Source organism: Octopus sinensis, linkage group LG15 (assembly GCF_006345805.1).
Source record: "Octopus sinensis linkage group LG15, ASM634580v1, whole genome shotgun sequence".
Taxonomy (NCBI): Eukaryota; Metazoa; Mollusca; class Cephalopoda; order Octopoda; family Octopodidae; genus Octopus; species Octopus sinensis.
Window position 1 is genome coordinate 13,310,690 of NC_043011.1, and position 26,280 is coordinate 13,336,969.

Consider the following 26,280-nt stretch of genomic DNA (forward strand, 5'->3'; position numbering starts at 1 on the left):
GAGGGTCAAAATTGGTAACACAAACGAGAAAGGCTGCTAAGACTAAATGAGGTTGTGGTGGCGAACATGTATATCAAGCTTTGACAGGAGACAGACAAGAACACTTCTTCCTTGTTCCAGCCAAAGTGGAGAAGAAAGATGGCTGATGGTCACATGAGTGAGGGAGAGAGAGTGACAGAGGAATAGGATAGAATAGTGGGAGAAGAGGAAGTAAAAGAATAAGAGAGAGAAAAAGCACCATCCAAACATGGTTGATGCCAGGACCGCCTGACTGGCTCCTGTGCTGGTGGCATGTAAAAGGCACCCACTACACTCTCAGAGTAGTTGGCATTTGGAAGGGCATCCAGATCAGATTGGAGCCTGGTGCAGCCGTTGGCTCTCCAGACCCCAGTCAAACTGTGTAACCCATGCCAGCATGGAAAACGGACGTTAATCAATGATGATATATATATATATATATGTACTTATGTCATCATCATCATTGTTTAATATCTGCTTTCCATGCTAACATGGGTTGGACAATTTGAGGACTGGCAAACCAGATGGTTGCTGCAGGCTCCCTTCTGATCTGGCAGAGTTTCTACAGCTGGATGCCCTTCCTAATGCCAATCACTCCGGGAGTGTAGTGGGTGCCTTTACGTGCTACCAGCACGAGGGCCAGTCAGGTGGTACTGGCAACAACCACACTCAAATGGTGTTTTTTACATGCCACTTGCACAGGAGCCAATCCAGCGGCACTGGCAACGACCTCGCTTGAATGTTTTTTCACGTGCCAGTAAGGTGACGCTGGTAATGATCATGCTCGAATGGTGCTTTTTATGTGCCACCGGCACAGAAGCCAGTCAGCTGCTCTGGCAACGATCACGCTCGGATGGTGCTCTTAGCGCTCCACTAGTATGAATGCCAGTCGACGAATTTGATTTTGATTTCACTTGCCTCAACATGTCTTTGCAAGCAGAGTTTAGTGTCCAATGAAGGAAAGGTATGCATAAGTGGGCTAGTTACATCCCTGGCATAGGCCATGGGTTATGGTCTCACTTGGCTTGCCGTGTCTTCTCAAGCACAGCATATCTCCAAAGGTCTCGGTCACTAGTCATTTCCTCGGTGAAGCCTAATGTTCAAAGGTCATGCTTCACCACCTCATCCCAGGTCTTCTTGGGTCTACCCCTTCGACAGGTTCCCTCAACCGCAGTCGTCTCTCTTGCACACCACATCTGATGCTTCTTAGGTCCAACTTTTCTCTCAAGGTACTTACACTCTGTCGAGTATAATCCGTCGGATCATACTGGCTTCATTCCTTGCAAGGCTACGCATGTCCTCAGCAGTCACGGCCCATGTTTCACTGCCATGTAACATGGCTGTTTGTACACATGCATCATACAGTCTACCTTTTACTCAGAGCAAGAGGCCCTTTGTCACCAGCAGAGGTAAGAACTTTCTGAACTTTGCCCAGGCTATTCTTATTCTAGCAGCTACACTTTCAGAGCACCCTCCCCTGCTACTGACTTGTTCACCTAGGTAACGGAAGCTATCAACTACTTCTAGTTTTTCTCCCTGGAATGTGCCAGAAGCTGTTCTCTGCATATTTTCAGTGTTTATTGCTCCTGAGCATCTGCCACATACAAAAACTGTCTTCTCAGTTAGCCTTCCTTTGATATTGCTGCACCTCTTATGTGTCCATAGCTTACACTGGGTACATCTTATAGAGTTTCTACCTACGCCTTTTCTACAGATCAAGCAGGGCCATCTACCTGAAGGGATTTGTATTTTACCTGCCTTCCTACACTTATTAAGACTTTGGTTTTAGCTAGGTTGATTCTAAGGCCCTTTGATTCTAATCCTTGTTTCCACACCTGAAATTTCTCTGCTAGTTCTGATAGTAACTCAGCAATTAGAGCAAGGTCGTCAGCATAGGGGCATCCTGACCTGAATTCCTCTTTTATTGCCTGGAGGACTATGAAAAATAGGAGTAGGCTGAGGACTGAACCTTGGTGGACCCCTATGTACTTACGTATATATATATATATATATATATATATATATATATATATGTATGTATGTACATATATTTTTTTCTGTAGTTTCAACAGTCGTGCTGGGGCACTGCCGTTTTGCTACACTGTTATTATTGAGAGCCTCCTCTAATATGTGGCATTTGGTGAATAAAGGAGTTTGGTGTTGTTACCTTCATTTGTACCTCTTGCCGTGAGCTAGGTTTAACTGGGACCCTCGACAGGAAGAGGTCCAGTTTTGATTTGAAAACACCTACATCCACTTTGTGTAGGTTCCTCAGGCTCCTTGGGAGAATATCAAAAACTGGGAATTGGCTTTGCTTCAAAAGGATATCCTCACCATTGGATAGATTGTTATTCTTGGTATCATAACAATTTCATTTCTGAAAGCAGCAGTGTTGGTTCTTGCTACTATGAGATTGGTGTGCAGTTCTTCCACGATCATATGCATCCCATTACAAAGCCTTGGAGGATTCAGGCTTCTCTTTAGAATTATGGGCAATGTTTTTCTCAGTTGCAGCTTAGGTGGTGGCAGTCCTGATAGTTCAATCGAATCAATGAATTCAGTTGGGAAATGAGTGGTATTGGCACCATCATGCACAGAATTATAGGATCGGTACTCTTTTATGATTTTGAGGAAGCATCTGATACAGGTGGAATTGATGCTTCTCATCATTTGAATGACAGGTACTAAGATTCAATTTTTTGCAAATGCTTCACCTGGATTGTCAAATGAGGGGTAGATGAAGTCAATACATTCTTCCATAGCTGTTGCTTGGAGAACCATTTCTTTTGGCAAAATAACTTCATTTTAATTTTTTTGTGGGGATCTTCTCCAATATCCAATAGAAACTGTGAATAGTCCTCTGCTCCCTCACTCAATCGCAGGTTTGTCTTCAACTGAAATTTTTGAAGCTTCACCATAAGTATGAGTTTGTAATGCAGGCATTTTCTACATCCACACCATTTCCCCTTTTCACTACTGGTAGAAGCTGACAGAAATTGCCACAGCAAATTGTCAAAATGCCACCGACTGGCTCATTGCTGTCGCAAATGTCACGTAGCGTAAGGTCACTAGCTTCAAAGCTTTCCCTCCGAATCATCGGACACTCATCCCAAACAATCAGCTTTGTATGCCGGAAGAGCTTTGCTGTATTTGAGTTTTCATCAATGTGCATAGACCATTTTCTTTCACTACCATCGGTATTTTGAACCTAGAATGTGCCATTCTTCCACCAGGCATCAGTGTTGCGGCAATGCCAGAACAATAGCCACATCGCTGTTTCCCCTGACTTTTGAAAGGATTAAGCTGATCAGGAATGTCTTTCCTGTTCCACTTGGAACATCATTGCATCTGTATTGATTTTCTGTGTTCTTCTGTAAACTGTTACAAAGTTGTACATGTCTTGTTGCTCTCTATTCAATAAATGCTCCCCCTTTTCTACAAATCATTGCTGCTCTTCTCTGCTGTATTGCAACTCATGCAATAATTCCAAATTGCCAGTATCCTGATGAGTGACAATATTATTTGGCATTGGTAAGTTAAAAGTCAGTAAGTCTTTTACCCAGGTCATTAAGTTTGTCTTGAAAATACAGAACACATTGATCATAATGTCTCTTGCTGATCAATAGGTAAATGTTTCTGGTAGCCTTCTTTAGATTTGAAGGTAATCCTCAGCAAATTCCTAAATCGAGCCCATAAGCTTTGGAATTGTTAATTTCCATATTTGTGGAAGATGCTGAGTGAACACAGTTGATCAGTACTAAATAAATTGTGAAGTTCCTTGGCTAAGGGCTGCAGATTCCCCAGCCTGACTTTTCCACTCGTATAGCAAGAGTTAGCAGTTTCACCATGAAATGGCATTGCATGACAATAGACACAGATCTTATTCATCTGTCCAACATCAGCAGATAGATCATGTTGTTTGAACTGTCCATGGTATATTCATAATGGTTTGTCGGGAAAGACATTCAGGTCTGTGAATGTCTGAATCATGCTCTCTTCTGCTTCTGTCTCTTTCCCTCTGTACTGCCATACCTTCAGCTGTCCGAGCATCTGAATCATGCTCTCTTCTGCTTGTGTCTCTTTCCCTCTGTTCTGCCATACCTTCAGCTGTCCGAGCATCTGATTCATGCTGCCTCCTGCTTCTGTCTCTTTCTCTCTGTTCTGCCAGACACTCAGCTCTCTGAGCATCCAATTCATTATGTTGCCTGCTTAGCTGCGTTCTCTTTGGATTATCTATAGACCAACCAGACGTTTTCCTTCTTCCTTGTCGAGACATTTTGTAAGAATAGGATACCTCAATAAATATTCTTTTTTAAATCAGCTTAACTTACGGAATGAAAATGGTTGTTGTAGGCAAAGAGAAATAGAACGTCAGAATAAATGGAAGAAATACAAGTTAAAACAAATAAGAACACTTAGATGGATAGACAGATACATAGAAATAAGGTTGTAAAAAATGAAAATCTTATCTTGAATCTGGAATTGTTGTTGTACATCACAAAGACATGTGTAGTGTTATTGTTACCACCACCTGTGGTGGTTCTAGGGCAGGGCGTGCTAGAAATAGCAGCCAAATCTTTCAAGGTGAGATACGTTGAATGCACTGGAAAGAATCCTATAGGGAAGAACTATTTCACACCAAGGTTATGAATGGATCTTTTATAAAATATTTACCGTATTTTCAAAGTCATTTTCACTTTAAAATATTTAAATTTCAGGATTGTTATTTTCAGGGTATTTTCCCATTATGTACCAGTTTGGCTGGGTAACATTGCAAGCAAGAAAGCAAGATTCAAACTGACTTTTAATGTATTATATATATATATATATATATATATATACACACACATGTGTGAGTTGTCTAAGAGACCATAGTCAGGAAGAAGATGCACTTGTATATCTATCTATATCTTTATTCACACACATACATACTCTTCCCTTTGCCAACCTTTACCTGTTAACGAACAAAGAAAAATTTTGTCATGGCTCAACATGTTTTTTCGCTGAAGACTGAAAATGAACAACATTAATTGTATGTTGGTGATGCTCTTTACAACCATTGTGTGATGTCAAGACAAAGATACACACACACACAGGCATATATATATATATATATATATATATAAATAAATAAATACAGACAATGATCTTCTTTCAATTTCTGTTCACCAGATCCATTCACAAGACTTTGGTTAGCATGGGCTATTGTAGAAAGCACTTGCCTAAGTCGGACTGAGCCCAAAACTGCATAATTGGGAAGCAAGCTTCTCAACCTCACAGCCAATCCCACCTGTACCTGTAGTTTCTTTATTATAATTCATTGTAAGAGATTTCCTGAAAATAACTCAAGAATCCACTTCATGCAGCTTTATCTCCTTTATAGGAGTAATATTTACTGTAGATAACTTCTCAATTGATTTTGTTTGAATCTATTGAAATCATTAATTTGTCTATTTTTGTTCAGTTAATTGCATCATACACACATATGACAAGTCAAAGTTCATTTTAATTTATTAAAGTACTACTGATAGTTTATAAACAGGAACAGTTGATAACTTGTCAATTGTACCAATTTTCAAGATACTCAGATTGTAAATGATAATATTATTTAATAGATTTGCTAATTTCAAAGTATTTTTATATCATGCATTTTGTGAATAACAATATTGTAATTAGCTTTTTTAATCACTTGCTAATTGTATTACTGTATTTCTGTGCAAGTGAAAATTATGTGGGAGTATCTGTGCAACTTGGGAAAATGACAAATGTATTTGTATGACTCAAGTAGATTAAATACTGTGGGTATTTAAAAATACCTTTTGGTATTTAAAAATACCTTTTGGTATTTTTGTTCAGAAAAAGTGATTCATCAGTTATCTCACTGCTATACATCAGTGAAATATATTAAGAAATACTAGCACTATGACCCGGCGTTGCCGGGTCTACTGCTAGTTGTTCGTTGCGTCGCAGTAAAAATTTCTCACTAAATCAAGAGCAAAGTTTCTTATCACATTTCAGCCCAGGCCAGTTTTGTTGTTTTTGAGCTAGTTGGTGCTTTTTATGAAATTAATTACTATTCATTGGACCTCGACCGTGCCCATATGCCCATAATTTATGGGCATAAGCGGTCGGTTTATTGATTTTATTAATGGCTTTCTGGGGGTGGCTGGGGAAATGAAAAGATCTTCACGACCACCCTCAGACAGTTTTGAAAGCCCATAGAAAATGTTAGCCTTTTACGTGAAAAACTGGATTTGTATAGAGGACACAGAGATACACTGACATTCTGCCGTTTATAGATATAGAGATATTGTACACAAGTTTCTTTCTACTAAATTTCACTGACAAAGCATTGGTCATTTCAAGGCTATGCTTGAAGACATTTGTCCAAGATACTACACAACAGTTTTAAATTCTGAAGCTACATGGGCTGCAAAACAATCTTCTAAACCACACAGCTTTGTCTATGCATTTTTAGAAAAGGCAGTTTGCTTCTGGCATGCAAACATACAGGTAACAGATCTGCCTCATGCTTGCTGTGGGTAATCTTGTAAGATGTTCTGTGTTGCAACATCTGCATGGTCAGACTATCAGTGGCTAAACTGATGCCTCATCAAAGTCTGCTTGGTGAGGTGGGTGACTTTTGGACACCACATGGTGAAAGACAAAATCTCGAACAGCCATACAATAGTGTGTGCCTGTGAATTAAATATAAGGATAAAATCTATATAAGACTAGCACTATGACCCGGCAACACCGGGTCATAGTGCTAGTGCATGCAAATACAGCTGCGTGCGTGCACACATACACGCGAGTACTGTCCAAAACTCCGACCAATCACATACAGCTAGCTGGCATTCAATTGGCGTATCAAGTTTCGGGCATTTTGATTGGGTTTTGGATAGAAAATTCACAAAAAAAGTCACTTCTATTGATTTTTTAATGGCTTTGCAGGGTGACTGGGGAAATGTAAAGATGTGCACGACCACCTTTGGATGGTTTTGAATGACCATAGAAAGTGCGAGCCCTCTAACTGAAAAATTGTGGATTTGTATAAAGGATACACACACACACACACACACAGACAGACATTTTGCCATTTATATATGTAGAGATATTATCAAGTAGCCAGCATGTAAAGCCAATTAAGTTTAAAAATTATGATTTTTTTAAAATACAATATTACATTAAGGGCTGTTACTATAAGTAAAGCCATATGCTAGAAAGGGACGCTAAAGTCAAACTACTTTATCAAAATATAGACATGCACTGAAGTTGAAGAAATGAACAAAGAAAATATTCTTTAAAAAAAACTTCAGTTGCATATCGAAATGATTTCATGATCAGCGCTGTAGCAGGCTTTCCATTCAACTCCAGCATGTGTGTATATTTGATAAAGTAGTTTGACTTTAGCGTCCCTTCCAGCATATAGCTTTACTTATAGTAACAGTCCTTAATGCATGTGTGTGTGTGTATATATATGTATATATATATATATATATATATATATATATATATATATATGCCAGCGCAGCCTTGACTGACTTCCATGCCGGTGGCACGTAAAAAGCACCCACTACACTCACGAAGTGGTTGGCATTAGGAAGGGCATCCAGCTATAGAAACACTGCCAGATCAGACTGGAGCCTGGTGCAGCCTTCTGGCTTCCCAGATCCCAGTCTAACCGTCCAACCCATACTAGCATGGAAAACGGACGTTAAACGATGATGATGATACACACACACACACATATACATGTGCATATACATTTGTATTAACATATTTTGTATTTACACAATACAAAATAGAAGGATGCTTTGACATGACCTTTACAGCATTTTTCTGGTCTCTAGACTTATTTTCTTGCTTGTTGCAAGTTTAACACTTTCAAAAGTTTAAAGAATGGCACTCATGTTGCACTGATATTTGTCACTAGAAAATTTGAAGGGGTAGTAAATTTTGTGTCTTTATATGTATACATGAACGCATGCAAGCAAGCAAGTTCATGCAAATCAAAGCTTAAACTACTTGCAGCAGCCATAAACTGATAGTAGGCCTTTTGTTGCAGGGGTCACACACTTAACATAGTTTCCTTTTTTCATAAGGGGACACAGAATGTCGTATCAGTTAATTAAGCTTCTCTGGTTGCATAAATGTACCATCAGTGTCTGGGAAATACTGTCTAAGTTTTTGTTACACTGGTATAAGCTTTTGTTATCATGAGAATCCATGACAGGAAGCACTGCTACATTTTTGAAAAGAAAAAGAGTGCAAAAGGTGGTTATTCTTGATAGTGAGATCGCAGTTAATGTGTGTGTATTGACTGTAATGTAATAAGAAGCAATAAGTATTATAATTAGAAACACAGTTTGACTGTTAATGTGGGAAACATGTTAAATCCTTTGTAATATTAGACAATGATGTGAGGGCAGTATATTTTATACTTAGATTGTGTTAATAATGTATAATTGAAGTTTAAAACCTAAATTCTCTTTTTTGGGGCTTTTTTTTTTTTGTTTTTGCTCTCTGCAAGTCAGCTTGAAATTTACAGTAGGACTTGTAAATATCTGACTGAATAGTTACTGTCTGCCACAGCAAAATTGATACCAGTGCTGGTGCCAGATAAAAAAAAAACACTTGTACTGGTGCCATGTTAAAAGTACCAAGTACACTCTGTGGAGTGGTTGATACTAGGAAGAGCATCCAATCATAGAAACCATTCCAGAACAGACAATGGCGTCCAGTGTGGCCCCTGGCTTACCAGCTCTGATCAAACCATCCAACCCACACCAGCATAGGAAACAGACTTTAAATGATGATGATGATGGTGATGCATATAAACAAAATGAATGCATATTTTGTACTCAGTCTCATATCAACTCAACTTGCATTGACCTACAAAGGGCAAATGTCGAGGTACTTTCTCCAGATGTAGCACTCCAGATATTCCATGCCTTTGTTTTGAGTAGCACATTGCACATTTTGAGATGCAATTTTATTTTTATTGTGTAGAATGCAGGATAGTAATTTGATAATTTTGCATTTCCTCTACTGTTCAAGCTCACGTTGGCCCTACAGACATATTAGAACATATTGGAATTTAATCATTTTTATGCGATGATCAACCGAATTAGTTACAGTCTAGATAATGACTTAACATTTTAAATTATCTGTAATACATGTTAGTATTTTCAACATTTCTCTTGGCGATGTCTATGAAATATTCTTTTTGAAAAAAACTCTTAGAATTGAAATTGTTTATTGACAACAATAAAAATTGCTGTCATTTTAATCTTAGAAAAGAGGGATGCAGAATTCTTGAATTTAGGGGAAATGCACTGCAATTCTTAATAGTTGCACTTGCAATAGAATAGCAGCAGTGGCAGCTGCAGTATGGAAACATGCACTATCACAGTGCATTACTACATGTCATTTGTTGGTGATTCCCTACTCTTGACAGATGACACCCTTGCACCACTCAGGCGACAACCCTCTAATCCATGGGTCTGTTTGGGTAGTCGTTGCTGGCGATGGTCTTACAAGGTTGGGGTGCAAATCCTACCCCAACTTCTTTTAGTTGCCTTATGTGACATGCAGAGAAAAAAGTTGGGGTTGATCCTTTTGCATACCAGTCCCCATAGAGCACAATAGCAACATGAAATAAAGTGTTCTGCTCAAGGACACAACATTGCTTGGTCTAGGAATTGAACACGCAATCTGGCAATTGTGAGTGCAACACCCTAACCACTAGGCGACATGCCTCCACAAGAGAAGACCTAATAGTTCATTTTAAGGGAATAAGTTCATGTGGGATAATTTATTTTGAATAACAAAATTAGATATTGTAAAAATGCATGAAAAGACCATATGATCTCTTGGTAAATGACAACTGAAATATGTCTTAATTCTATTTAAATATTAAAGTTAGGACAGTGAAGACTACAATTAAAGTTTTGAACATCTATAACATGTAAAGAAAATGAATGTAATGTCTTTCTTTAATTCAACTTCACTCAAACAAGATATACTGGAAAGCAAACTCGACTATTTACTTGTATAATATGTATTTTGACATGTTTGTTTTCTTATGATATTCTGAATTTGACAAATTTGTCAAATTAACATTCTTGTATTTTAAAATCTTTATTCCCACTTGTCAGTCATGAAACTAAGATATTTTTGTACCGTCACCTGTGATATTGCTAACCAGGACCAGTTGTTCATGACAGCTTCAGCTCTATTTAAGCAGAACTAGCTATGATTAAAAGCATTTTAGCCATGATCATCCTATCTTCTTGTGTATTTTGCACTATATTGACTCTGTGTGTGTGTGTGTGTGTTTAAGATGGTTGGCTGCTATTTGTAGCAAGTTGAGCGACCACATAGCAGGTCCCTTGTGGGTAGTGAAATATCTTGGAATAAATTTCTCTTTTATCCTTGACATGTTTGTTTCAGTCTGACCTGTATTCATGTTATTCACATCACGAAGTGTATAAAACAATCTTCCTTGTTCACTTGAAAATGATTTTATTGCTAATCAATGATCCAACAAATTTTGAATTATCTACTTCTTTTCCATGAATTCACTTGTGTAAGCTGGACGGTGAATCTTGTTCATGAAGACAAATGTTTCTTTGTTAGATTATTATTAAGAAATCAATATATACTACACACAATACATGTAAGGAAGAAAATTAAAATAACACCTTTTAGAAAAAATATGTGGAACTGAAAGATGCTTGTGAAGACTAGCTTTTACACTGCTCTGGTACATTAATTTATGGAATCTAAGAGACCAAGAATAGTGTTAAGTAATGATGGATAGTTGTATTTCAGCCATAGAATACAATGGATGAAGTATGGTGGGTAACATTGTAGATCAGATACTGAGAGAGAGAAGACCAATGTGGGTGATAAGAAAAATAGAAATAGCAAGAAACTGAAATTGAAAGCTTAATTTTTGAACTCTCCTATTTAGAAAAGAATAAGAGAGGAGATCTGTTAATTGAAGAAGGAAAGTAAATTGCTGGGGAAACTTGTATCCATTATGACAGAACTCATTCAAAAAGACTTTACTTTAAAAAACTGTTGTATAGTGAAACTGTATACCCGCCTCCTGGTAAAAAGTGGTAGGAGACAGTCATTATAAATAAACCAGTAGCCTGTCATCGAGTTAGGGTCGTGAGTCAAAGAGTTGACAGTTCTCGTTGGTGTCTTGTGGCACTATCAGCAATAGTAAGTTAGAAGTTAAAAGTACAATGGTATCCAATGACTAGTAACAAAAGTGGTGACAAGGAAAAACAAATTTATGCAGTGTAAAAAAAAAAAACCCATTCACACGGAGTGTTTAAACCTATTCACATGGAAAATTAACTCAACAAAAAAGAAACAAAAATTTTGTGCAAACTTATAAAAATTGTAAAATATGGAAGACTTGTTAGCTGGGGTAGTTGAGTTGCAAAAACAACAACAACAACTCAAAGAACAATGAGAACAACAAGGATTGCAGCAGCAAATGTTACAACTTATGATGTTGATAACCTAACCAGAAAATACATTTTCACCTGACCATGTAGTAAGTTCCATAAGTGAATTCAAATATGACCCCGCAGAAGGAGTAACATTTGGGGTTTACTTTCGAAGATTTGAACAAATGTTTAATAGGTGCAGGAGTGGCTGTGTGGTAAGTAGCTTGCTTACCAACCACATGGTTCCGGGTTCAGTCCCACTGCGTGGCACCTTGGACAAGTGTCTTCTACTATAGCTTTGGGCTGACCAAAGCCTTGTAAGTGGATTTGGTAGACGGAAACTGAAAGAAGCCCGTTGTATATCTGTATATATATATATGTGTGTGTGTTGTCTTTGTCCGACCAACATCGCTTAACAACCGATGCTGGTGTGTTTATGTCCCCGTAACTTAGCGGTTCGGTAAAAGTGACCGATAGAATAAGTACTAGGCTTACAAAGAATAAGTCCTGGGGTCGATCTGATCGACTAAAGGCGGTGCTCCAGCATGGCCGCAGTCAAATGACTGAAACAAGTAAAAGAGTAAAGAGAGAGAGAGTAAAGAACATCAGGATTGGACAGATTAAATAAAAACGTGTCTAGTTTTAAGAAAACTAGCAACAGCAGAGCATAAGAAGCATAGTAACATCATATTGCCAAAAGAAAATGTGTCCAACATAAATTTCACGAACACGGTTGAAATTTTATGTAAAATGTTTAGTGAAAAGAACTCACCGTTTAATACTAGATGGAAATGTTTAAACATAGAAAAGAGCAAAGATGAAGATTTCACTTCTTACACAGGCAGAGTCAACAAAGAATGTAAGAGATTTAGGCTGGATTTGCTTACTCCAGATTCTTTCAAGTGTTTGATTTTTACACAAGGATTGACAGATAAAAGGGATGCAGAAATCCAAATGAAGATTCTAGCAAAACTGGATTTGACATTGCAGAAATTGTCGGAAGAGTGTGACATAATAATAAAATTAAGGCATGACATAAAAGAATTCTATGGAGGGAGTGTTTTCACATAAGACCAGTGCAAAAAAAGTCAGAAGACAAAGTGTAGCAGGAAAAACAGAAAAAATATTGGGATGTAGACCCATGTGTGGTATGTGGTGGGATGTACCTGAAAAAAGGTTGTCCATTTAAAAAACAAAGTGCTTTCGCTGTGGGTTTACAGAACATATAAAAATTACACTGCAAAACTAGAATGATAGGAAAATGGAACAACCGAGAAAGAATAAATAGTTTGTCAGCAGAAAAAGTTGTGACTTCAACAAACAGAACAGAAAGGTTGAACCAAAAAATGTGAATGTTTATGTGTAGAAAAAATCCATGAATTTATTTGGCACCAAATTGTATGGAGAAATTTAATATATGGGATACACCCATAAGCATTTTGTGCAGTAGCGTAAATAGAACAGTCAAACGATTGAACGAGGTCAATGAGTTGAGACAATAAAATAAGAGAAACTTTCCCAGAAGATTTTTCAGAAGGTTTAGGCTGTTGCACGAAAGCAAAAGCAAGAATTATTACCAAAGAAAATTCAACACCTATTTTCAAACCCAAAAGGAATGTGCCGTTTGCAGCAGTAGACAAGGTCAATAAAGAACCAGAAAGGTTGGAAAGCCTGAATATAATTGCAAAGATTGACCATACAGACTGGGCAACACTGGCGGTCAACGTAAAAAAAAAAAAAAAAAAGAAGCTTAGTGTGCACAGACTTCTCAACTGGATTAAATGACTGTTTACTCACACACAATTACACACTACCAAACCCCCAGAAGTATTTGCTTAACTAAACGGAGAGAAAATTTTCTTGAAGTTTGACCTCTCAGAGGTCTACCTTCAAGTTCAGTTAGAGGAAGATTGCTCACATCTGCTAACAATCAACACACACCATGGATTGTACAAGTTCAAGCGACTGCCATTTGAAGTAAAAGTGGCACCCGCTGTATTCCAACAAATAATGGATGCAATGTTAAGTGATTGCGATTTCGCCATTGCATACCTCGACGACATTTGATAAAGAGCAACTCTTGGGTGCAACACGCCAAATACGTAAAGTATTCGAGAGAATAAATGAATACTGGGTAAAACTGACAGAAGTAAAATGCGAACTTTGATGGAAGACTAAAATACTTAAGTCAAGTAATTGATGAAGTGGACACAGGCTGGACCCATCAAGGGTGATGGCAATATGAAATATGCCTCCCCCGATGAACGTGACAATGCTACAAGCATTCCTAGGCTTGGTAAATTATTACCAAGTGTATATCCCAAATGTATATATAGTAAAGGCACCACTTAATGAATTACTTAAAAGAAATGCCAAATGGATTTGGACAGAGAAATGCCATAAAGTATTTAATAAGTTAAAAGACGTGTTAACTTGTATCTTACACATTTCAACCCACAGTTTGAGATAATACTAGCTACAGATGCTAGCAAGTATGGGATAGGAGCCATGCTCTTACACAAGGTGATGGCGGCAGGAGAAAATTCATAGCTCACATGTCAAGGACATTATTGCTGGTGGAAAAGAGTCATAGCCAGATTTAAAAAAAGGGTGTTGGCTATTATATTTGGTGTGAAAAAATTCCACAGGTTCAGTCATGACATATTTTTGGCTGCAAACAGACCATGGATCTCTACTAAGGATATACAGATCCAAGAAAGGAATCCCGACACGGCAAACAGACTGCAGTTGTGGGGTATCCAATGACTAGTAACTATTTTGGCTGCTAGCGTAAAACAGCAACTACAATACAATGGCAGTCACACATCACGCCGGTAGGAGGAACCCACTTTATAACAAAAACTTATCTAATGTGAATGAAACATCTGTAGAGCTTTACTTCACTGGCACCTGTGCCAGTGGCACATGTAAAAAGATTCGAGCGAGGTCGTTGCCAGTACCTCCTGACTGGGCCCCAGTGCCGGTGGCATGTAAAAAGCACCCACTACACTCTCGGAGTGGTTGGCGTTAGGAAGGGCATCCAGCTGTAGAAACTCTGCCAGATCAAGATTGGAGCCTGGTGCAGCCATCTGGTTTGCCAGCCCTCAGTCAAAATCATCCAACCCATGATAGCATGGAAAGCGGACGTTAAATGATGATGATGATAATGATGGTGAATCATATTGATTTGGTACTTTGTCTTATAGATATTCTAGCTGATCTACTTCCAACAAGTTTGTAAATACCCATCTCATTCACCTAATATCAACAACAAAAGCAATAATGAACCATGCTAAAATAGGCGTAAACCAATCAAATAGTAGTTAGCTACAGAAAATTAATAGCTATACAAATGAAAAGGAAAACATTTCTTTTTCATCAATTTTTATTAGTCTTTCTTTTTTATATAATCTGGAGTGGTGGTTCTCAAGTGGAGCCCATATGGCTCTTTGAAATCCATATAAGATTTTGCTGTTAATATTTATTGCGCAATAAACTAGTTATATTTCTATGATACATAAAATATTTAAACATTTTTTGTACAATTCCTTATAATATTTAATCATAAAAATATAATAGGACTTATTAGAATTGAATGACTTATGAGCCCCTACCGCCCAGAGTAATATAGGAATCAAAGGGCTCCGTAGGTAAAAAATGGTTGAGAACTGCTAATCTAGAGTAACTGATCTCAAACTTCAGTTGTATATAAGTTCTATGTTAGTACTTAACAAAAATCTGTGCTACTTTATCATTATCCTGTTTTGATATGATGATTTTTAAGGGCTATGCAGTGATGGTGGTGGTGGCAATCTTCTTTTTCTGGAAATCCAAGTATGCAATGTAGGTTTGAATATCCACTTGAGCTTATTTCGTTTCACTTACTCTTGGTATCTACAATGTCTGACTGGAGAGCTGCTCTGTACCAGAGTGATTTGCACTTGACATGCTTATTGTAGACAATACCTTCTATGATAAAGTAATGGGTTGGTAAGTTTTTGTTTTCGTATTTCTTCATTGCCAAGATAAATAGTTTCTAACAAGAGCACGAGGCCATATATCTGGAGGATAGTATAGTGGATTATTTTGCTCTCCTGTACTTGACTTTAATTTATTAACTTTGAAAGGCAAAGTTGCCCTCAGCAAGATTTTAACTTAGAGTAAAGAACTGGAATAAATACTGCTGTGCAATTTTACCTATGGTATTATGATTATAATGTGGCGGCGAGCTGGCAGAAACGTTTGCACGCTGGGCGAAATACTTAGCGGTATTTCGTCTGCTGCTACGTTCTGAGTTCAAATTTTGCCGAGGTCAACTTTGTCTTTCATCCTTTCGGGGTAGATTAAATAAGTACCAGTTACGCACTGGGGTCGATATAATCAACTTAATCTGTTTGTCCCCTCTGTGTGTAGCCCCTTGTGGATAGTAAAGAAATAGGTATTTCATCTGCCGCTACGTTCTGAGTTCAAATTCCGCCAAGGTCGACTTTGCCTTACATCCTTTCGAGGTAGATTAAATAAGTACAGGTTATGCACTGGGGTTGATATAATCGACTTAATCCGTTTGTGTGTCCTTGTTTGTCCACTCTGCGTGTAGCCCCTTGTGGGTAGTAAAGAAATAGGTATGATGATTATAATGTTATAATGCACCATCTTTGCCAAGGTAAATAATTTTAAAAAATAACCTTTAGGAAAAAAAGTATCCAGAATGGTGTGTGTGTGTGTGTGTGTGTGTGTTTGGTGGGGGGGGGGAGAAAGAGAGAGAGTGTGAAGGTCCTGCCACTGGATTCAAAGATGGTTACAGATGAGAGAGAATGAAGTTGATGTTAGCCAGCTTTTCTTCACTTTGAATAAAGTCACTATGATAGTCATCAGTCATCGTTAAAGATACTGAGTGGTCCTTGTTGTTCCAATGAATGAACGTGATTATATATATCATCTAAACTACAAAAATACTCTGAGGAATTCAAAGGGTAGTGCAATCCAGTGTTGGGAAATCCATGAATTAAGTACTCCAAATCATCATCGGAAGGACATAAAAGATTCATGTGAGCGTGCAACACACCCACTCTTTTTTCGATTTTATACTGAGCATCAAACTAATACATAATCTTACTTATTTGTACTTGTGGCGACATTTACCCTGGGCGGGTTGAGTCGGCTTCTTCTTCCACCCTCGAGGCATCTCGAACCATGGCAGAAGAAGTTTCGTGGGAATATGTGGATTTCACAAGCGGTCCCCAACAATCCCACATGTGGAGACATCCTGTTTGCTGCAGATTGTCCGCAGGGACAGAACGACCAAGGAGCCGCCGGTTGCCGAAACAGACACTCCGAAGATTTTCACCAGAGCCCCATCTGCCGGGTTGTGGCCCTAATACCACTCAGTATCAGACCAATCCACCTTGGGTGGCCCTACCAGGAACCGAACTTCCCGACGGCATAGCTGTGACACTACCCGTTGCCAGCGTCCCCACCACGGTGAGGAGGGGATGGACTTTGGGGACCTAATACATACCATGTGTATGTCCTCTTGACTTTTGTTGTTTTGTTTTTATTTTTAATTTTCAATTTGCCTCTGTCTATCTATCTATCTATCCGTCCATCAATCCATCCTGCATGGCACCTTGGGTTGACAATAGCTAAATCCAATTCGTTCAGCCATGTGCGAATAGGACTAAAATAATTCTGCAGCAAATAACTTGGTTGAAGTATTTTGTATTTATCTTTGTAATCAAAGATAAAATCTATGTAAGATTTTATCAAGTAGCCAGCCTGTAATAAACAGTGATAGCATGTGGCACTACTCATTAGTGCTTTTATTATAAACATATTTATATTTTTTATATTATGTATAAATATATTAATATTTGTATGTATATGGATGTATGTGTATATATATTTTATATCTTGCCACAAGTGGGTATAGATAATTATGCAGTGGAAGGTTAATCAATGTGTTCACATGACGTACTTTGTGAGGCTACCAAAATGCTCTCTCCAACTACTACTCTTTATAAGAGTTTGGCTAGTCCATTCTCCAATCTGTTAGGGGTGTCAATGACTTCGCCATAACAATATATATATATATTTATGTATGTATATATGAATGTATATATATGTATGTATATATATGTATGTATATATATGTATGTATATGTATGTATATATGTATGTATATGTATGTATATATGTATGTATATGTATGTATATATGTATGTATATATGTATGTATGTATGTATATATGTATGTATGTATATATATATATGTATGTATATATATGTATGTATATATATGTGTATGTATATATATGTATTTATATATGTATGTATTTATATATGTATGTATATATATATGTATGTATGTATATATATATAGGTATGTATATATGTATGTATATGTATGTTTTTTTTTTTTTGCTGAACCCTGATTATATAACGTAATGTTTTTTATATATATATATATATATACACGTGCGGGTGGTACGTAAAAAGCACCCACTACACTCACAAAGTGGTTGGCGTTAGGAAGGGCATCCAGCCGTAGAAACACTGCCAGATCTGACTAGGCCTGATGAAGCCTTCCGGCTTCACAGACCCCAGTTGAACCGTCCAACCCATGCTAGCATGGAAAATGGACGCTAAACGATGATGATGATGTATGTATGTACGTATGTATATGTATGTATGTATACTTTTATTCTTTTATATGTTTCAGCCCCGAGGCTGTGACCATGCTGGGGCACCACCGGTGTAATTACCTTTTGATTGGCCGATTCTAAGCAATTGCTTTTGGTGGAGGAGGGGGTTCAATATGGCTGACTTCTTTTGAGTTTCCTGCCTTGGTATTGGTTCATCTGGGAACTTGGATAGCAAGAAGTCAAGCTATTACTTGAAAACATCTACTCCCACTCCATGGAGATCCACCAGGTGTTTTGGCAAGGAGTTAAATAGCTGTGGGCCCTTGAATCCCAGGCTATTACAGTACATGGTCCTCACCTCAGATGACACACCTGGGCCTTTTTGGAACAGTGCAGTGATGTCCTTTTCAAGGTCTGGTATAACTCTCAATTCCAAAGTTTGGTGCCAGGCCCTCCAGTATCTTACACACATATAGCACTGCATATCTCTCCTGTCTTCACTCTGGGGAGTAGAGTCGTGGCCCTCTCAGTTTCCCCCAGTAGCTCAGCTGTTCCATTGATGCCATCTTCCTCGTGTAGCATCACTCAAATTCTGCTAGTAATCCTATACTGTAAGGTGACCACATTTGAGAGCAGTAGTCCAGATGGCTGAGGACAAATGTCTCCATTGGATCAGCATAGTTTCATGGTCCCTTGTTCTGAAGGTTCTCAGAATCCATCTAGCCATTCGCCTGCACACTGTTACCATCTTGGTGATATGCATGTGAAACGAAGCATCGTTGCTCATATCAATCCCAAGATCATGCACCGCTTGTGATTCTAGAATTGCCGCTCCTTTTGGTCCAGAGTATCATTGTTGTGACTTCTGAGCACCAATTAGCTGGTAGCAGAGGGCTGGGAATTTGCCTGCATTAAATTGCATATTGTCCTCAGCCCATTTATATATGGCATCCAGGTCTTTCTGAAGAAGATTAACCTCAGCAGGTTCCTTGACTGCTTGTACTACTTTTGTGTCATCGGCATAACTAGTAAGTGTGGCTATCTGTGTAACTAATGGCATGTCCGATAGAGCTGCCATGAACAGCAACAGTCCCTCTCTACTGGGGCACTCTACTTTCTATTACTTTCTCCATGGAGAAGGCTCCGTTGGCTGCTACAGCCTGGCTTCTGTTTTTTAAGAAGTCCTTGAACCACTCTCCAAATTTCCCAGTTATGCTCAGTCTCCGCAATTTGTGACATATCCGCCCATGATCAACCATATCAAAGGCCTTTGCAAAGTAAAAATATATCACATCCACATTTGAGTGATTCATTAATTGTTTCAACTCTTGGTCATGGCACTGCAAAGGCTGTGTAAGGCAGCTTCTTCCTGAGCGAAAACTATGCTGGGTGTCAGGAAGCAAGTCATTATCTTCAAGGAAAACAAGGAGTTTCTTCTTGACAATGCACTCCATGACTTTGCTCACATAAGAAGTTAGAGAGACAGGTCTATAATTCCTAGGAATTATACCTCCATTATTCATAGTGCATATTATGTCTTCCCAGTTCTGAGAAAGCTTTGGAAGTATGTATATATATATGTATATGTATGTGTACATATGTATGTATGTGTATACAAAGATTGTCAGAAGTCAGGATTGAATAAGATAAATGTTCCAATTGACAACTGGGAAGATTTAGCGCATTGCCAAGAAAAATGGGAAAAAAAGTTGTGTATGAAGGCAAAAATGAATTTAAAAGGAAGAGAATGGATCAGGCAAAGATCAAAAGAAAGATGAGAAAAAGTGACAGGAATGATGTTCTAACAAGCATTAATGAATGTGGAAAGATTTGTCTTAGTTAGGCTGCACTAAAGCGCCATATGAAATCACACATTGCACAACTGCGCAATGATTATAGATGGACAGATAATTTCGAATGCATGCTCTCTCATAAAGTATGCAGATTAAAAAGTGGTTTGAAAAGGCATAGTAAAGTTCATGGAGCTGTAAACTGTATAATCACCAAGTTTTCTTGCACTAATTATCAAAAACCATGCAAGTCTTTGGTAGGCCTCAAAAGCCATATTTGTGCAGTTCATCAATGATATTCTAGGGCATTAAAAAATCATGCAATGGCTCTACTTGAAATTGAGTTGGCAACTATCATGTATATATATGTATGTATTTATATATATATCGTTACCAACGTTGCTTCACTGGCACCTGTAAAAACATTCGAGCGAGGTCATGGTCAGTATTGCCTGACTGCCTCCCGTGCAGGTGGCACATAAAAAGCACCCACTACACTCTTGGAGTGGTTAGCATTAGGGTAAGGGCATCCAGCCGTAGAAACTCTGCCAGATCAAGACTGGAGCCTGGTGTAGCCCTCAGTCAAAACTGTCCAACCCATGCTAGCATGGAAAACGGACGTTAAATGATGATGATGATGATATATATATGCACACACACACACATACATATACATATATATGTATGTATATTTTATTTCCTCTGTTTATTTCTGTGTTCTTTCCTGTTGAAGAGCATAAGCTTGAAACATAAGAGTTTCTCACTTCCTGAGGATTAAACTGATACATCTGTTTGTTGTTAACCCACCTGTTTTTGTCTTTTGTTTTGTCTTTTTGTAAATTTCAACTACATATATATATATATATAAGCTGAGGTGGGCATCATTAATCGAAAAGTTAGCTTCGTTAATCTGTCAACCAAAATGTAGGGATGAATATACTGAAATCTTGTCCCTAATTTATATGTCTAAGAACACAGTGATTGTTGTACACACCATTTCTTGCTAAATCATAAAGATAAATGTGTCATCTAACTTGTGAAATGATGGAAAAAATTTTGATAAAAGATCATAGTAATTGTTTCTCGCATTGGCACAGTGTTACAGATTGTTAGGGCAAGTTATAATCAATTAACTCAATACCAATATATTATTGGTATTTACAGAGATGAAACTTAATATCAGCCTTGACTGCATTTGAACTCAGCTTGTAGAGCCATAAAACCAATAATATAAAGGTTTCTCTAGCTTTTTTCTATGGTACCACAAGACTATAACAATGTTATAAATTCGGTATATTTAAATTAGAGAGGAAGATATAATAATACTAAAAACATTTTACACTTGTGCTATTTTTGACTTCTGGCGATCATCAAATTATCTCTTTATTCAAATTGGTGGGTAGTTTTCTAACACAAATGCACTGTGCAGAGTTTTACTAAAAACTTGGATATGTTATTTATTTCTTTATTCCCCACATGGGCATAAATATACAAGAGACAAACAAGGACAGACAAAGGGATTAGGTCAATTACATCGACTCCAGTGCGTAACTGGTACTTATTTAATTGAGCCCAAAAGGATGAAATGCAAAGTTGACCTTGGTAGAATTTGAACTCAGAATGTAACGGCAAATGAAATACCTATCTCTTTACTACCCACAAGGGGCTAAACACAGAGAGGACAAACAAGGACAGACAAACGGATTAAGTTGATTATATCGACTCCAGTGCATAACTGATACTTATTTAACTGATCCCAAAAGGATGAAAGGTAAAGTCGACCTTGGTAGAATTTGAACTCAGAATGTAACTGCAAATGAAATAGCATTTAGCCCAGCGTGATGTTATTACAAACATGTCAAATAATAACTTGAGATTCTTTTTTTTTAATTGAAGGGCATATATTAAGGCCTGTTATTTTACTTAAAATTTATCCATTATCTGATCAACACACTTTCTGCCATTTAAGCATTCATTTTTATAAAGTTATAATCTAGGTTTTATGTTTTTTCAAACTTTTGTACTTTGTCAGAAGTTGACCTTTCAGATAAGACACTTGTTATTTCTGAACTGTTAACTCCATTAACTCCATTGAATTTGATCATTCTTTAAAACTTTATCTCTTAAGTACAGTTATTTATCAATTTGTTATTCTTGCCTAACATTAGAGTGAAGCTTTGAGTTTTGTATTAAACATCAATGCCATGTCATCACCCTGTTTGCAATTTGAGCATATTTCTAGTAAGGATTGCGTGCCATTTGTTAATTTATTATGTAATTCCATGGAATTTTTGCTTGTAGAATGTCCAAGTTATATTTATAATTTTATTTTATATTATTTGTGCTATATTCTGTTGCTTATATTCTTCTTATAACTTTTATATATGTTGAGTTTATAATTTACATACTTTTTTTTACTGACTTGTTATATATTTTTATCTCATTATTTTTCTTTTTCGTGTTTTGTAGATCAGAATCCTTATGCCCACTTAATCCAGACAGCAACAATAAATGGGGAGAATTATCGTTATTTCAGCCTTCCAGAACTGAACGATGTTAGATATGGTACGTATGTTTTAAAATTTCTTATTTTGTTAATAGGAAATAGTTTGTTGAAAATTTTAATGTTTGAAAGTATTTTAGCTTTTGTTAGTACGTTAACATGGTATGTTAACCAGTAGACTTAATAACCTTGGATAAATATTTCCTTCTCATTATATGACTCTAATAATAAAGCTTTCTCATTAATATCTTGTATGAGGTCATTAATTAGCTTGAAATATTTTTTACAGATGTTTAAATTTTTGCATAAAAAAATAAAATAAAAATCCCGAAATATATGGTCCATCTTTTTTTTCTCTTTGTGGCTGCTTATTGGAATATATTTCTAGCTATATTAAAAGAATGAATTATTAAACAAATGCTGAAAACTTTTCATAGCTGACGAAGCTTTAAGATAGAAGTGAGAATCAGTTTAATACTGTTCTTTGATTACTGTTATTACCAACATATATATGATAATGGCTGAAGGAAATAATTTAGATCATTCTCTTCATGAAATTATTATTATTTTTTTTTTAATGGTATACACTTTTTAGAAGCTAGCAGTTTAAGTATAGTAATTTCTTTTGTAATTAATAGCCATTCTGCTTATTTAGGCAATTTGATACTTTCACTGATGGTTATGTAATGTTTAGTTCCAAACAATCAGAATAAGCTGGCCTGTTGTATTCGATTAGTTTTCTATTTTATGTATGAATTTATTTTTGCAACTGAGAATTTCATTTTTATTCTTAATTAGAAACATGTTCTATGCTTAAATAGACATGTTGGTTTTAAGAGCATTATATAATTGTCATATGTAGCTGTTGTAAGAATTTGTAATGTAGTATTGTATATGTAATTAAAAAATACGTATCAATTCATCTCTATACACTCCCACTGTATGTATTGAGAACTTTCATGTTCCATCTTCTGTCATTAGACCTGATAGAAATAGCAGCTAAATAAACCTGAAACCACCAGCTTGAAATTACTTTATAACCATGTTCTTAATTACACTACCCATGGATTTTATATAATTTAGAAAATAACCATGAATTTCAAAGGATTTAATTAAACTATCTAACTCCCTATTATTGTACTGCATAAAGATTCTGTTATTAAGATTCTTGCATAAAATTATCAAAGGTGTAAATTTGAATGTAAATCTTTAAAACAGATGGTTTTACACCATAGAAGCAAGGTTGGTTTCAAGCAGATTAATCATCATCATTGTTCGACCGTGGTCGAGACAATGGAATTTATTATGTTACGCCAGACTTCACAGTCCATCATAGCATTACGGAGGTCCTGTTGCTGGATGCCTGTATCCCTGGAGATTACATCAGGGTGGGAGAGTGTGCGCCCTCTGGTATCGCGAGTAGATGGCTTCCAGAGGAGAAGAGTAGAAATTACCTCGTTTTCTGCTCTACAACAATGTCCAGCAAACTGGACTCTTCTACCTTTTACAAGAGATGATACAGGTGGTAGTTTCCCATATATTTGTACTTTGGTTGGATGATTAATATTGGAAGAGTTACGAAAGGGAGGATACATTGGTTAATGTAGTCATAGATATGTCTGAAAATAAAAATAGGTTGGTCGATCTGGGACTTATATAACATATACAGTTTGCGTATTTTTGTGTAACAAATGCATATGTTAAATACCTGAAATTCACATATAAAAATTTTTGGTTAAAATTTGTTTTATTTATAAATTATCTCATAAGGTAAGAATTAAATCTAATTTTAAGACTGTGTAAATTGCTTATCATAAAAAACATTTTATAGTAATAATTTGTTTGCTATTATTTGATACTTATATAAAAAAAAAAAACATCTATTCATTGAGGTATAAGTTTACTTTATTGTGTCTAGAAATGTCAGGTTGACAGATGAAATATTTATTTCCTATTTCAGAGAGATTGCCTTTTTCTATCAGAGTTTTATTGGAATCTTGTGTGAGAAACTGTGACCATTTTCACATTCATACTAAAGATGTTGAAAATATCTTGAATTGGGAGGTGAACCAAGATGAGAGTATTGAAATACCTTTTAAACCTGCCAGGGTTTTACTGCAGGATTTCACGTAAGGCCATTATATTTTATTGCCATTTATCAATTTTAGTATTCTAGTTTTAACACATTTGAAGGTATCATTTATTAAATGTTGGTATCTTTCTTGACTAGATGAAAGATCAACATAGTTTTGTAATTTGAGGAAATAAATAGCATTTATGACCTATCCCATGTTACTAGTGGTATAGGTGAATTAAAATAAACACACAGATACAAACACAGACACACAAGTTGAGTTTTATATATATATAGATGTTATTTGAAACATGTATTACAAAAATATTTTTGAAGATATCAGAAACTTTTATTTACGAGTAAGAAGTTGCAAATTTTTGCGCATGTGCACAGATGCGTGCACACACAGCAATCCCAATACATTTTTTTCTCTCTCTCCTCATTTTTTCCTTGTCCCTTTCTGTTGAAAAGCATAGGCTTTAAACGGCAAAGCCTTTTCCGTGTTTCCCAAGCGTCAAACTAATACAACTGCCTATTGTTCCCTCACCTTTCTCTGTCTTTTATTTTCTGTACATTTGAACCATATGTATAATTTTTCTAGTGGTGTCCCTGCTGTTGTTGACTTCGCAGCCATGCGAGATGTGGTCAAACGGTTGGGTGGTGATCCAGCTAAAATAAACCCTGTGTGTCCTGCTGATCTTGTCATTGATCACTCAGTACAAGTGGATGTTTCCAGAAGGTAAATATATCCTACCACTTTCTTCCTATAGAATTACAAATAAATTATTGGTCACATTGCTCACACTTTTTAAAAAATCTTTTTATAGAATCTTTTACATGAACTCAGGTTGCTAAAATTTTTAATTTCCAACTATTTTATTTAACCCTTTAGTGTTCAGATTACTCTGTCAAATATAATGCTTCTTCATTCACATTGTTTTGAATTAATCCTGCATTATCTTGTAGCTCTGAGAATTTGATGATGTGATGGTTTATTTTGAGGATGTCATTGTAGGATATGAGTGAGAGGCCTGATCTAGATGGCTTGAACATAAAAGAAGTAGAAAATTTGGGCCGGATATGGTTAAAGGGTTAAATGCTAAAGGGTTAAACCATTCTGTTGCACCAACACATTAAAAATTTTTTTTCCATTTTAAGTATTGCTGTGTGTATGTGTGTATGTATGAAAAATCTAATTAAGCATTTCAGATTGAGAGAATCAACAATGCCTAAATAATTAGGTCTGAATGTTTCTCATTTTATAAACTTTGTCTCCTGACTCCTGAATGGCGAAATTTATCGTTAGTAATTGTCCTAGAACTGTTTTAACCCTTGAGGGTTCAGATTACTCTGTTAAATGCAATGCTTATTAATCCAAATTGTTTTGAATTAATCATGCATTATCTTGTAGCTTTGAGGTTTCAATGATGTGATTGTTTATTTTTAGGGTGACATTGTATGGTTGGAGTGATAGGCCAGATCTGGTCGGTTTGAATATAAAACAGCTAGAATATTTGGGCTGGATATGGTCTGTTTAAATGCTAAAGTGTTTATTAGACACAGGTCAGCTTGGATTGACCAGTCCTATGACCAGAAGCTTTCCAACTGTGGCTCTCCTGTCTGTGTCTCAAGGCTCTCTTTATCCACCATTTATTAAGACAGTCAAGTTTGATTTAAGGAAGATTGCTAGGAGGTTGAGTAATCATGAAGAGGTTTCCTTGTTGGTTTGTAAAGACTTTGCGTTTGTGGTTAGATGTATGTTGTGAGATACCCTATATTCTAATAC

The 26,280-nt window shown here is 36.7% G+C and overlaps 1 protein-coding gene across 3 annotated transcripts in view; it reads left to right on the top strand.

Moving 5' to 3' along the window:
- Positions 1 to 26,280, top strand: part of LOC115219730 (cytoplasmic aconitate hydratase) — an 85,356-nt gene that overhangs the window by 3,211 nt on the left and 55,865 nt on the right. Inside the window, exons 1-4 of one of the 3 annotated variants that reach the window (XM_029789950.2) lie at positions 22,016 to 22,158; positions 22,387 to 22,482; positions 24,381 to 24,549; positions 25,096 to 25,233. In XM_029789950.2, the coding sequence (XP_029645810.1) occupies positions 22,122 to 22,158; positions 22,387 to 22,482; positions 24,381 to 24,549; positions 25,096 to 25,233 (440 nt within the window). In that variant the 5' untranslated portion in view covers positions 22,016 to 22,121. Of the gene's footprint in view, positions 1 to 22,015; positions 22,159 to 22,386; positions 22,483 to 24,380; positions 24,550 to 25,095; positions 25,234 to 26,280 lie in introns of those variants that run through there. The other 2 variants (XM_029789952.2, XM_029789951.2) reach the window with 2 other exon arrangements.